We start from the raw sequence: 15,111 nt of genomic DNA, 5'->3' as shown, positions 1-15,111 counted from the left end.
TTTTATGGGTCTTGTGAGTGGATCAGGAAATATACTGAATGCCAATGGAGGCCTTTCTGAAGCCTTTCTCAGCCATCAGCTTTCAACAAAAATATCTTCATTTGTGTTCCAAAGATGAACGAAGGTGTTACGAATGTCCAACAACATGAGGATGAGTAATTAATGGAATAATTTTCATTTTTGGGTGAACTAACCCTTTAACTCAGCACTGCTCAACTCTTTGCTCCCGCAATGAATGTAATCTGGCTCCTGTTGCGTTTCGTTCGGCTCACTCACACTTTATTGAACAGACGGGTTCAGTTTTTCATTGTAGGGTCTATTCTCTAACTGAAATAAATGATAGTAATACTATGAAACTCAAAACGACGGTGGAGGTGGTGTCATGGTGGGCAAGTGATAACCAGTAGCTTTGGGCAGCGAAGCAAGTGCATTCTGGGAGTTGTTGTCTTTCATCCACATGAGTCTAGAAGGCAACAAATTCAAAAATAATTTCACATTTCTACTACATAAATGACCCAGTTTAAATACACATTCATCTTCCCAGCGCTGAAGTACCCCTTTAAACATCTAGCAACTACCTAAACTATAGGACTAAACTACCTCTTTATCATGGAATGTGGATTGTTAGTGACTGATTTATGGGTTAAATGTTGAACTCTGACCTTCCCCGAGGCAGTAGCGCAGTCGCAAGTCCCAGCTCTGCAGCGCCTCCCTGCTGTCGAAGCCGAGCACGGCGGTTTGACTGAGACACAGGATTGAGAGGATGAAGGGGACGCCGTCAGCGCTGACACACGCCTCCAGACCGCAGATGTGCTCCAACGTCACGCTGCTCCTGTCCTTCCCACTGCGCTCCTTATACACGTACAACACCAAACAATCTGACAAACACAGGTTTACACATTAGCTTTCGTAAAGGACATATGTAAAGAGATTTATTAACCTTGACATCCAATCATGAAGGTAAACGGTCCACATGACTTTGATGACAAAGACATGACTTTGGTTTAATAAAAGACATTGATTTGATTTACTTTGAATAATAAAAAACTGGTATATTTAAATATTTAAATAAGTGTTTTCTGTTGATGATTTACTTTATGCCTTTACTTTATTAAAACAAGAATTGTACCTACCATGCATTAAGATGTCAATGATAAACTGAAACTTAAGTAAAAGTAAGTGGTGCCTTCCAGTGCAAAACTGTATTTTGGGTGGTTTCTAGGGTATTACAAGGGAGTTGATAGAACTGAAAGGTGGTTACTAAGTTGTTTTTGGTGTTTGCGAAGACATTGCAAGGTGGTTTCTAGAGGTATGAACGGTCCACTTGAAATATATATATATATATATATATATATATATATATATATATATATATATATATATATATATATATATATATATATATATATGTGTGTGTATATATATATATATATATATATATATATATATATATATATATATATATATATATATATATATATATATATATATATATATATATATATATATACATATGCAACAATACAGTTAGTCCACGGTTCAATACATGCCTCGGTTTTTAACCATGGTTTTTCGGTTTGGTTCGTTTTTTTTGCTATTCTATTCTTAGGCGACAGGAACAGAAAAAGGTTAGGGAGAAAATGTTTTTATTGCAATACTATTTCTTTATTTAAAAGACCTGAAAACCCTTACTTAAACTTAAAACGGTACTTTAAAAAACCTTGTACCTGTGAATATATATATATATATATATATATATATATATATATATATATATATATATATATATATTTTTTTTTTTTTTTTTTTTTCAGTGGCAGCAAAGAGATGAACAGTAGCATTTAAGTATGAAATTAAATGAATAAATGTAGGCTAAAATTAAAGGTCCCATGGCATGAAATATTTATTTTATGAGGTTTTTCAACATTAATATGAGTTCCCATATGAGATCAGTATAAAACGAGTTCAGGCTGAGAGCTCAGATGAGCTGATCTTGAATTCTCCTGTTATGACGTCATACCAGGAAAGGTTACCGCCCCTTCCTCTGCTTTGCCCGCCCAGAGAATTAGTAGAGAAAGGAGTCAGTTTTATCAGTGGATGTCAGCAGCACAGGCTTTACTATACGGATTCAATACGGATACAGCACCACCACAAACAAGTGAGTAACAGTGTTCATTAATGTCTGATCTGGGATCAGTGAGTTCTGATGTGTAGCTAATCATTCAAGTTCACACAGACTTTCTTTCCAAATTATTTAAAACTGTCAGTCCTGCAGCTGGCCGTCTTGATGCATCAGGTAATCAAGCCAGTGACTAAAACCATCAACCTCACGTCGTTTCTGTTAGCAGCATGAAACAAATCTGTTATTTAAATGATTAAACTACAGAGAGCATTCAAAGAACACTCTTTATAATGTTCGGATTGGTCAATCACCCGTAAAATTAAAACACACACACACATATACATATATACATATACATATTGAGGTTGCTAGGCAACGTGGGGGAGAGGACGCTGGCGTTGTCTGTTCGCCGCTTCTCCACCCGCAACAAATCATGTTAATGTACTATTAGATTTACATTTTATTTTATTTCCTTATGTTTGTGACTAGTCTAACAGTCAGAGCTACAATTGGGACTGTTGCTGATTGCTGGCAGCCACTGAGAGGTCGTTGTTCGTCGTTTCGCCGTTTTCAACCGCTTCTCTAATGTTTACGTTTGAATTGCTGCAGTTGGTTTCTGGTTTGGAGGACATTTGATGTTTCTCGCCGCGGGTGCTCACTGGTGGTCTCCCTTGGGCTTGGGCTGCATGGTGGCTGAAGTTTGCACCGGGCTAGCGTCATCCGGGCTCTCGTCGTCGGCGTCCGGCATGATGTTGGGATGTTCTGCTTCTCGGCTGCGCCGCTGTTCCGTCCTGCATTGCGACCGTGGAGCGGCTTGGACATCTGCGCCGGCCCCGGTGTGTCCACAGAAGTGCCCGGAGGAATGTTCTGCCTCCTGCATGGTGCTGCAGCGATCCCCATCGTTTGAATCACCATGAAGAAGACCCATCATCTGGTCCTCAGCTGTCGTGCCTCGGCGATGTCATCGGGACACTGCCGCTGGGAGAAATCTGAAACATGGAGTGGACCACAGTGTGCTGCGGAGCTAACAGTGTGCTGCGGAGCTAACAGAGACTTCCACCATCAGCTGTTTTCTGTCCACCATCAGCTCTGTTTCTGTTCACCATCAGCTCTGTTTCTGTTCTGGTTTCTGTGTTGGTTGATTGTTTGTAGTATTCTATATTTTTACTTGTTATTCATTTTTTGTTGTTATTCCCCCCCCCTTTGTTGCACTTTGAGATTCTTCGGAATGAAAAGTGCATTATAAATAAAATCTATTATTATTATTATTATTATATACATATACATATACATATATATATATATATATATATATATATTAGGGCCGGGACTCGATTAAAAAAATTAATCTAATTAATTAGAGGCTTTGTAATTAATTAATCGAAATTAATCGCATTTTAATCGCATATAAATATTTGACCTGAGAACAATGAGAAGTAATTTTTCACATGTATTTTTAGTATACCATTGAATAATGACTGAACACATAAGCTTAATCAACAAAATATAGTTTATTTATTTGACCTGAGAACAATGAGAAGTAATTTTTCACATGTATTTTTAGTATACCATTGAATAATGACTGAATACATAAGCTTAATCAACAAAATATTGTTTATTTATTTCAGTCCAGCAGACCAGCGCAATGTTTGCCATTAAGTGTAGCAAAAGCATACTTGTGATATTTGAGGCTCGATGTGATGCGGTGATACGCAAATTCCTTGTTGTATAGCTTGCACACAACCCTGCTCTTGACGACGCTTCCATCCTTTCGTTCTTTCGTTTTTTAAAACAAAATTTCCCATCCACGGGGCCAAACAAAGCGGTCTCATCAGCTTCTTCGTTCATGTTCGCTCATGCTCTGCGTCTCAATCAGCTCCCTAGTTCCCTAGTCAGGGCACTGATCAGGACATAAGTCAATGGGCTGACTCCCTGATCAGTGCCCTGACTACTGAACTAGGGAGCTGATTGAGACGCACCCATGTTGTTGTCTTGACTCCGGAGCGCTAGTTGGTGTTCCAGTATAATCGGTCCGTTGAAACTGATTTATTGAAAAACGTTCCGCGGTGCAAAAATAAATGCGGTTAAATTTTTTATTTTTTTTGCGTAATTAATTAACGCGTTAAAGTCACGTAATTAATTAATCTTAATTAACGCGTTAAAGTCCCGGCCCTAATATATATACATATACATATATATATATATTTTTTTAAGCCAGGTATTTATATCTTTTGCAATAGTAGGTCAGTAGTAGGTCCTCCCGCGATCTCTCTTGAAGCCAATACGGAAGTGATGTAAACTGCAATTCCTCAACTGGCCACTAGGGACAGGCTCCAGAAGGGAGCAGAATCTCATTGAGCTCCATGTTAAAATTCTCAACTTTAAAGCAGAAAAAAACATGTTTACAGCCTGGTACAAATTGTGGTTTTGGCTTATAAGGCTAATTTTGATCTTCATGACAACTCTGAGGGGGGTGAATTTTTTTATAACTCATTCGTTTACGTTATAAAAAAGCCTTAAGGTTCTGCATAATTAAGGGCGTGGTTACAAGTGGATAGCCATTTATCCGCCGTCTATAGTTACTGCGTCACCTCAGCTCCGCGCACATCCCGCCTTTTTGCCCATTTTCTGTTATCCGGGAGTGACACGCGTTGACTCGCTCACAAGATGGCAACGCCCAGCTCGTCCATACTTTAAGCTTCAGAACGGCTTATCAGAATCCTATGGGTGACGTCACGGACACTACGTCCATATTTTTTTACAGTCTATGGTTCAAACATTTATTTTGCAATTAATTGTAATAATCCATTCCAGTGAGATTTTTGTATGGAGAAGGAGTCTGACAACAGTTGTTTGATCCACACGGAGGATCCACATCTAATCTCACCATCGAGTCCATCCGGGATTACATGAAGAAACTGAAAAATGAGACAATATCCACAAGAACTGCAACATCTCCAAGACCCTTGAAGAAACCCTCCTGCAAAACTACAGTACTGTGAACAGTTTTAGACACGTGTAAAAATGCTGTAGAAAAAAGTGAGAATGCTTTCAAAAATAATGTCATACATTTTGTTCATCAATTAACTCCTAACAACTAAATCAAATTGGTGTGACCACCCTTTGCTTTTTAAACAGCTTTTGTCCTGGTACACTTGCTCATGGTTTTTCAGAGAGCTTTGTAAAAGGGTTTTTTCAAGCGTCTTGTAGATGTTGTCGCAGTTCTTGTGGTTTTCGTTTTTTTCAGTTTCTTTATGTAATCACGGACAGCCTAGATGATGGTGAGATTAGATCTCCGTGTGGATCAAACAGTCAGACTCCTTCTGCATACAAAGATATCTGGAATGGAATGGATTAGTTGGAAAAGGGTGGTTTCTCAGTCAGAAAAGGGTGGTTTGCCCACTTCAGGTTGGTGGAAAGTTCCTGCCTCAAGTGGAGTTCAAGTATCTTGGGGTCTTGTTCACAAGTGAGGGAAGGATGGAACGGGAGATTGAAAGACGGATCGGTGCAGCATCTGCAGTAATGTGGGTGATGTACCGATCTGTCGTGGTGAAGAAGGACTCTCGATTTACTGGTGAATCTACGTTCAACTCACCTATGGTCATGAGCTGTGGATCATGACCGAAAGGACAATATCTCGGATACAGGTGGCTGAAATGAGCTTTCTCTGCAGGGTGGCTGGGCGCTCCCTTAGAGATAGGGTGAGAAGCTTGGTCACTCGGGAGGAGCTCAGAGTAGAGTCGTTGCCCCTCCACATAGAGAGGAGTCAGCTGAGGTGGCTCGGGCACCTATTTTGGATGCCTCTTCAGATTAGACGCGTTCTCTGGAATGATGACTCACGGTTCTCTTTCTTGCAATCTGATTGTCTAGGTTTGGTGGTTACCAGGAGAACGGTACTTGCCTGACTGCATTGTGCCAAGTGTGATGGAGGGGTGATTATGGTGTGGGGTTGTTTTTCAGTGGTTGGGCTTGGCCCCTTAGTTCCAGTGAAAGGAAATCTTGATACTTCAGCATTATACCAAGACATTTTGATGCTACCAACTTTGTGGGAACAGTTTGGGAATGGCCTCTTCCTATTTGGGACACCTTCCTGTTACAACATGACCACCAGTGCACAAGAAAGGTCCATAACAACATGGATGAGCGAGTTTGGTGTGAAGGAACTTGAATGGCCCGCATAGAGTCCTGAACTCAACACGAGCAGAGTTATAGCAGAGACTGTGAGCCAGGACTTCTAACATCAGTGCCAGACCTTAAAGGGTGGGCCAACTCTATATTAAACCTATGATTTAAGAAATGGATGTCATTAAAGTCATGTAAATAGAGGTTGACCGATTCATCGGTTTTGCCGATTAATCAGCACCGATAGCAGATTGGTGGAACAATCTGACAATGTCAAGGCAGGTGTCCCAATACTTTTGACAATATAGTGTTCATCTGAATTACAACATATGCTCTCAATGCAAAATTCTAAACTGTTCATGACCTCAAGGCTGGTTTACTGTAATGCTTTGCTGGGTGATTGCCCAGCACGCTTGATTAACAAACTCCAGCTGGTCTAAAACACAGCAGCTAGAGTTATTTCTAAAACCAGGAATATAACCAAATTAGCATGGTTCTGTCAAAACTGCATTGGCTCCATATCAAACATCATATACATTTTAAAATCTTGCTAATTACTTATAAAGCACTAAATGGTTTAGCTTCCCAGTACTTGATCGAGCTCTTAACGCATTATAGTACTTCATTGTGATCTCAAAATTCTGGCCAGTTGATAATACCTAGAATATCAAAATCAACTGCAGACGGTAAATCATTTTCCTATTTAGCACCTACACGTTGGAACAGTCTTCTTATCATTGTTCGTGAAGCAGACTCACTCTGTCTGTTTAAATCTAGAAAATAAAACAAATAGCACATTATCAATGTCTATTATTCAAATCAGTTAAATTATTGTTAGGCTGCTTTAACTAGGTCAGCCGGAACTGGGGAAACTTCCTGTAACACCCAATGTACTCGTTTAACTCATAAGAAGAATGACATCTATGCTAATATTAGTCTCCCTCTTTATCCCAAGGTTTACTGTAGTCAGCAGGATCCAGATATCGAGGACCTGTGTCTAGACACGACCACAACGCAGCCCTAAAGAGACTGTGTCAACCAGACTCTCCCCTGTGAAAGCCTCATCGACACGACAGCCATTGGCACAGATCCTCAACACGCCTGTCTCCGACACAATGAATCCGATCCTCAACCAGGTGGAATTGGATTAAATATTTAAATGTTCCGATCCTAATCTGACTTTTGACTTGTAATGCTTCCAAGAATCATGAATCACACTTTGATCGTTCGTTGGCCAGAGGTGAACTGTCCCGGTCACCTTATTGATGGATTTTGGGTTCTTTGCCATTGTCGCCTCTGGCTTGCTTAGTTGGGACACTTAATAGTCAATATTACGGATCTGCCTATATTGACACCATTGTATGAGAACTAAACTGAACTGGACGAAGACATCACTGTTTTCTCCAGAACTGCTGTATAGATAAATTAATCAAATTGATAACTTTTTTACAACAGAAATGAATCAACACTTAAATCGGATTAAGTAAGTATTTTCTTCTACAGCTGCTGTCTGTTGTATTATTTTCCTATTATCACTATAAAGCTGCTTTGAAACAATCAATATTGTAAAAAGCGCTATATAAATAAAGGTGACGACTTGGATCATGTGACACTAAAGTAATGTGTAGTAAAGTAAAGATGCTGAAAATTCAGTTTTGATCACAGGAATAAATTACATTTTAAAATGTATTGCAAATATTTTAAGAGATTTATTTCAAAAATATTTTAACATTTTCTGACCTCAAACTTTTGAACGGTAGTGTAGTGTATCATGTGTCATTGTACCATTTATAGGTCTAGTACTAACTACTGTAACCGTAACCATATTTATGTGTTAATAGGTGCATTTCCAAAAATCAATTTTTACATCCTCTGAAAAATCAAATGTGATTCCTGCTACTACGAAAGCAAACAAACAAAACAACCATTGGCATGTCACACACACACAAGTGTGAACAGCTGTACAAACGTCTTTCAGCACACATTTCTGCTCTCACAGCTGATCTATTTCAATAGAAAACTTCTTCAGAAAACCACTGCACCACTAAAACTTACTGCAAGACATTTCTCTGAAGCAAGAGTGCTGTTGTACTGAATAGTGAAACATTCCAATCCAGTTATATGAAACTCGAACGCAAATTAGTGGACCTGAATTAACGGCTGCATGACACAGTTTAAGTCGTGAAGTCTGTATGTAATATAGCCTACATTAAATAGCCTATAATGCCTACATAGCACATATGATGTGCAAAAAAAGGCATATTTCAAGAAAAAAAAACATTGCTGTTCACCCATGCTCTCATACTATTATGTAAAACATGCATGTAACTCACATCTTATTATAGATTAAAAACTCAGCAGCATCACCCATGAATACAATGTTCACAGTGTTTATGTGTACAGATCACACAAAAGCAACTGATTTAGATAGATTTATATGCTTCCAACACAGAATATTAAGCATGGCAACAAGATATGAATCGATGATTCCATTTGTATTCTGTACTTAGTAAAAGTGTAGTAACCATGCTTTTTGGCTAATTGATTATTATTTTTAGCCTATAACCACAGTTTTACCACAAATACCATGGTTAAACCATGAGTAGCAAAACCATGGTTAATTTGTGGTTACCATGGTTTAACCACAATAACCTTTTTTTGTAGTAAACCATGGTTCATTATGTAATATAAATTTACAACATTTCCAGGCTGCTTGTTGAAATACTATCTCGCAATAAACAAATAAATTTAATTACAATTATATAAAACATCACAGTGAGCAAGAAATTACTGATGTAGCAGAATCACAACGATCATCTGTGTGTTTTACAGTAAATCAATATACAGATAAACAGTGTGAGGTCTGCAGTAGTATTACAGTTTGCTGGTTTATTTTGCTAGCCGCGGTTGTCGTTGTTACTTTTAACTTACTTGTGATAATGTTCAGGTTAATTTTATTTTATCAATGTGCATGTTACTTTTATGTAAAGCCATATTTGCTGATTGTCACCACTGTTGAGTTTGTGTTGTTGTGAAGTATGATCGTGATGAACTGACCTGCGACTGGTGAGGGTTTGCGCAGAACCAGCCAGCGGCTCCTCCACTGCGAGAGAGAAATCAAATAAATATTTACACTCAATCCCTCAGGAACACATTTTACACACATTCATCTCACGGGTGCGATTTCCGTACTTTTTTGCCGTCTCTGATTTTTGCGGCTCCCTCCGCGACCACGGTATCGCTCATCTTACCCTCATGACAGCTGTGCGCGGGCACGACTCACTTTCAAGATAACTCTGGAGAGCGCGACCCCGCTCGCTCCCTCAAGCACGCGCTTAAATAGGCCACATGTCAGGGGTCAGTCAAAGGTTACTGTGTCGGTGTAGAACAATCATTTTAGGTCAAACATAATTAACCCTCAGATGCATTTGGCATTTGTCATGCAACCTTTAAAAACTTGTCTTGTAACTGTGATTATGTGGCAAGTAACATAATGAAACAACCTAAGGTATTTTATAATGGTCAGATAAGAATACAGTGTCACTAATTTGCACCAATTTATAAGCAATACAAATGTAAATCTCAAAGAAATGTATTTATATCTGAAATATATATATATTTATATCTGAAATATATATATATTTATATCTGAAATATATATATTTATATCTGATATATATATATTTATATCTGATATATATATATTTATATCTGATATATATATATATATATATATATATATATATATATATATATATATATACATACATACATACATACATACATACATACATACATACATACATACACACACACACACACACACACACACACACACACACACACACACACACACACACACACACACACACTTACCTAAAGGATTATTAGGAACACCATGCTAATACTGTGTTTAACCCCCTTTTGCCTTCAGAACTGCCTTAATTCTACATGGCATTGATTCAACAAGGAGCTAAAACCATTCTTTAGAAATGTTGGCCCATATTGATAGGATCTTATCTTGCAGTTAATGGAGATTTGTGGGATACACATCCAGTGCACCAAGCTCTCATTCCACCACATCCCAAAGATGCACTATGGGGTTGAGATCTGGTGACTGTGGGGGCCATTTTAGTATAGTGAACATTGAATATTTTTTTGAACATTGTCATGTTCAAAAAAAACAATTTGAAATGATTTAAGCTTTGTGACATGGTGCATTATCCTGCTGGAAGTAGCCATGATGGCATGATGGATCCATGTTCTCATTTTGTTTACGCCAAATTCTAACTTTACCATCTGAATGTCTCAACAGAAATTGAGACTCATTAGATCAGGCAACATTTTTCCTGTCTTTAACTGTCTAATTTTGGTGAGCTCGTGCAAACTGTAGCCACGTTTTCCTATTTGTAGTGGAGATGAGTGGTACCTGGTGGGGTCTTCTGCTGTTGTAGTCCATCCGCCTCAAGGTTGTGCATGTTGTGGCTTCAAAAATGCTTTGCTGCACACCTCGGTTGTAACGAGTGGTTATTTCAGTCAAAGTTGCTCTTCTATCAGCTTGAACCAGTCTGCCCATTCTCCTCTGACCTCTAACATCAACAAGGCATTTTTGCCCACAGGACTGACACATACTGGACGTTTTTCCCTTTTTTACACAATTCTTTGTAAACCCTAGAAATGGTTGTGTGTGAAAATCCCAGTAACTGAGCAGATTGTGAAATACTCAGACCAGCCCATCTGTCACCAACAACCATGCCACGCTCAAAATTGCTTAAATCCTCTTTCTTTCCCATTATGACATTCAGTTTGGAGTTCAGGAGATTGTCTTGACCAGGACCACACCCCTAAATGCATTGAAGCAACTGCCATGTGATTGGTTGATTAGATAATTGCATGAATGAGAAATTGAACAGGTGTTCCTAATAATTATTTAGGTGAGTATATATAAAAAAATCACGTTGTGAAAAGGTTGTGATAATGTTTTTATCCGACGTGGCATATGTAATACGACAGGGTTTTTTCACGTTATAAATACATCTTTTCACAATGTAGCAGAAACGTTTTTTTAACATTGTTTTACTTTAATTAGTCACCGTGCAATGTTCTAAAATTTTAAATATCATGTCTTAGTACGTTATATATAAAATGTCAAAATGCTATAACTGTGCTGACCTCAGTTAATCCCACAGCGACACCTAGTGGCTAGTGGCCATAGTGAAAATTGCCATTTTAATTAATTTTTTGCTTCTTGAGTTGCCGTAGTTGGTGTTGCCGGAAGAAATTTAACAGACTGTAGCTGTGTCTCATTTCAGAAGGCTGCGTCCTCCGGAGGTCGCATTTAAAAGGGTGCATACGTCATAAGGCCGTCTCATTTAAAAAAAAGTGAGTAGGACACTCCAAATGCGACCTTCGAATGCGTCCTTCTTTCACAGGATTTCGGAGTGTGCATGAGGTGTAGCCTTCGCGGCTGGAGAGAACCCATAATTCTTTGCGTCGCCGTTAACAACCGTCATAAATATTTTTTTTATATTATATGAAAAAACGGCACCACGACAAACGTAGGTGTGGTGTTTAAAATGTAAGTTCAAGCTTGTTTTTATTTTTAAGCTCTATTACCTCAAACAGATAGTTGTGGTTAACAGGATTACAATGCTTTAGAGCTTTTTAAACGTTTAGAACAGTACATTGCTGTCAAGATAAGAAACATTTCATAGTAATTTTCAAGTTAAAAATAATTTTCATTCATATAAACTGGCTGAGAGCGCAACGAGGCTGAACTTGTTGGCATAGCAACGTGATACTTCCTGCCTGTGTGTCCTACGAAGGACGTCTCGTTTAATTCAGATTGAGGACACTCCGTATACTGCATCCTACACAGGACGTGTCCTCCGGAGGACGCAGCCTTCGAAATTTAACGAAATGAGACACAGCTTATATTTCCATCCCATGCGGTTTCATGTTACAAAGGCTTTGAAAATATATGTCCGTGAGTATTTAGTTTAATATTTTCTTTGTTAATAGAGTAAAATGCTATTTTAAGAAAGTATATATGTGTAAATTGTGTTTTCAATAAGATAATATTGAAGTGCTGGTTGTAAGGCAATCTGTATGGAAATAAATGTGCTCAATATGTTATAATCTGAATGTAACATCTGAATTATGATGCAAAGACACATTATTTGACATTTTCTTTATTTGTATGTTCAGTTTTACAGTGCTTCCTACATAGCCTGACAAGCCAGACCAACATCAAGATGTTTGGTCTGGAAACTCACCATAGACAGCTCAATCCGAGGGGCGGGATAAACGGTTGTCTTTCAAACTCCCTCTGCACGCGATAGGATAGCGCTACACCAACCGGAGCAACGACGGTGAAGGGGAGCTCGCTGACTGATTAAACATTCGCCGTATCCGGTCGGCTAAACTCCGAACACATCTTCCCTTTTTAAGAATGACTTCAGTGCCGCTCTTTGTTCTTTTCTCAGAGGAAAGCTTAACTCCAAGTCTTCCGGAGGCGCGGGCAGAGCTGATTCGAAAGACCGCCGCTGTTCGCCAGTTTCTGTGTTGACTAGAGGACTGTGTTACTAGAAGCACGCAAACGCAACTCGGCCGTCGTCATTATGGCCCCGCCCGCCGACTCTATAGCCTACAGCCCTACACGATGTGATTGGGCCGTCCAGATTCTGAGGAATACAGCTCAGATAGGAATTGAGAGTTGCTAGACCACACTTGCGGGCAAATTAAATTTGCTGCCGCTAGGGTGCGTCTAGATTTCAAGGCTACTTCCTACAAGTAAATAACACTCAATCAAAGCCTGGCATCTGAGTCTTTCTTGTGTTAGCTAACTGCCAAGCTAGTCAGGCTCAATCACTTCTTTCTCAATCCGAAAGCAGACAGCCTTCAGAACGCAACAGGAAATAAAAGCCCAAGCCACCACCATACTCCAGCTTTAGCTTAAATGCAAGACAAGTAGTCACAATGACTCAAGTCAGTTTTCATCAGCCAGTGGAATGGCTATCAGAGCAGCTAGAAAGCTTACACACGCTGCAGCTAGAAAGAGCAGCTGCATCTGCTGTTGCAGAAGCAGAGGTGTTGGAGGAAGCCACTGATGAACAGCTTTGGAGAGACAGACCGTAAAAGTTCCATAAGGTTGTCACTGCAGAACCTAGCTCCTAGAAACCTATATTTTCTAGTGAAAACGTAACCATTCCTGTAACAAATCCACTTCCAGACTTAAATACACGTGATCTCTCATGGCCACCGCTGCACCAGCAGAAGAAGGACAATGGTGAGACAGCAAGAAGCTATATGAGAGAAAGTAATGTACAGTCAAGTAAAATCAGTGACTCTAAGTTTGGTGAGTTACCTGCTCAGCATCCTGTAAAACAGAGCACTACCTGGAAGTCTGTTAGCAATCCCTTTACTGCAAGCTCTTCAAGAGAACCCTACCACTACATTGAACAGCCACATGGGGCAAGGTTCCAGCGTAATGATTACCAGTCCAGTCGGTGGCAAGCAAACCCTTCAACTTCAATGGACTTCGCAAAATATCTACTGCGACGTGAGATGGTAAGCTCAGGCTTGTTAAAATTTGATGATCATCCAGAGAACTACTGGGCTTGGAAGGCATCCTTTCTTAGTGCCACTGAAGATTTGAATCTCACAGCTACAGAGGACCTTGATTTGCTTTGTAAATGGCTTGGACCATCATACTCCGAACAAGCTAGGAGAATCAGAGCAGTTCACATTCATAACGAAGTTTATCTGCGATCAGGCTAAAGTCCGGAACGATCCAAGTTTCGCTGATATCACAGTTGAGAGTTCAAGTGCTGTCAAGACAGAGAGATGTCCCCCATATAAGCCATATGGAAAACATACAGTATCAATCAATCAATCAATCAACTTGATTTATATAGCGCTTTTACAATCACGATTGTGTCAAAGCAGCTTCACAGTGTCAAACAGGATAATATTGCGACAAAATTAGATTTGGCTGTACAGTCGTACTGGAGAAAACAGTGATGTTATCAGCTTATTTTAATTTATCATATAGCGGCAATGTTGGCAGATCAGTATTATAGTTTATAGAATTAAATAAGACCTAATTCATACATTTTATTTGTATAATAAGTTGAATAACTTTAATCATATTTTTAGTGTCCCCATATTTTTAGTGTCCCCAACTGAGCAAGCCAAGCCAAAGGCGACAGTGGCAAGGAACCAAAACTCCATCGGGGCATGATGGAGAAAAATAAACCTCGGGAGAAACCAGACTCAGTCGGGGTGCCAGTTCTCCTCTGGCCTATTAACACACCGTGTAAGATAATTATTCTGGCAACCTTACAGGTCGGAAATCATATTAGATTGGAATATTCAAAATTTCAGGGTATCATCAGGAGTAGCCACCAGGAGAACAGAAGTCTGTTCTCAGATCCTGTAAAATCTTATTCAAAAGCTTAAGAGAATAAGGTAAATGATCCTGATATGCAGTGTCCTCTTCATAACAAACCCCATCCATTGAGGAAATGTCGAAGCTTCAGAGGCAAAACGTTAGATGAGGGGAAAACTTACCTCAAAGACATGAACATTTGTTTCAGATGCTGTGCGTCATCCAGCCATTATGCCAAAGACTGTGTTAGACATGTACAGTGTAAAGAATGTAACAGCAATCAACATTCCACTGCCTTATATCCAGGTCCAGCTCCTGGGAAAGTTAACAAATGTGCCTCGACTGAAGACCAAGGTGGGGAGCAACAAGCAATTGATTCCTTGTCCGTGACATCCAAATGCACTGAAATTTGTGGAAATGGTATAAGCTTAAGGCCATGCTCCAAAATGTATCTTGTCAGAGTATATCCAGGGGGAGA

The 15,111-nt window shown here is 39.3% G+C and overlaps 1 protein-coding gene across 5 annotated transcripts in view; it reads right to left on the bottom strand.

The window, feature by feature from the left end:
• Positions 1-9,572, bottom strand: part of dok7a (docking protein 7a) — a 60,876-nt gene extending 51,304 nt beyond the window's left edge. For all 5 annotated transcript variants that reach the window (XM_067428891.1, XM_067428900.1, XM_067428908.1 and 2 more), the window contains exons 1-3: positions 9,437-9,572; positions 9,302-9,347; positions 663-878 (exon numbers count right to left, since the gene is read on the bottom strand). In XM_067428891.1, coding sequence (XP_067284992.1) covers positions 663-878; positions 9,302-9,347; positions 9,437-9,490 — 316 coding nt within the window. In that variant the 5' untranslated portion in view covers positions 9,491-9,572. The remainder of the gene's footprint in view (positions 1-662; positions 879-9,301; positions 9,348-9,436) is intronic.
• Between the last annotated feature and the right edge of the window lie 5,539 nt (positions 9,573-15,111).

Source organism: Pseudorasbora parva, chromosome 1 (genome assembly GCF_024679245.1).
Source record: "Pseudorasbora parva isolate DD20220531a chromosome 1, ASM2467924v1, whole genome shotgun sequence".
In the NCBI taxonomy this organism is placed as follows: Eukaryota; Metazoa; Chordata; class Actinopteri; order Cypriniformes; family Gobionidae; genus Pseudorasbora; species Pseudorasbora parva.
This window is presented reverse-complemented; position numbering and strand designations above follow the sequence as displayed.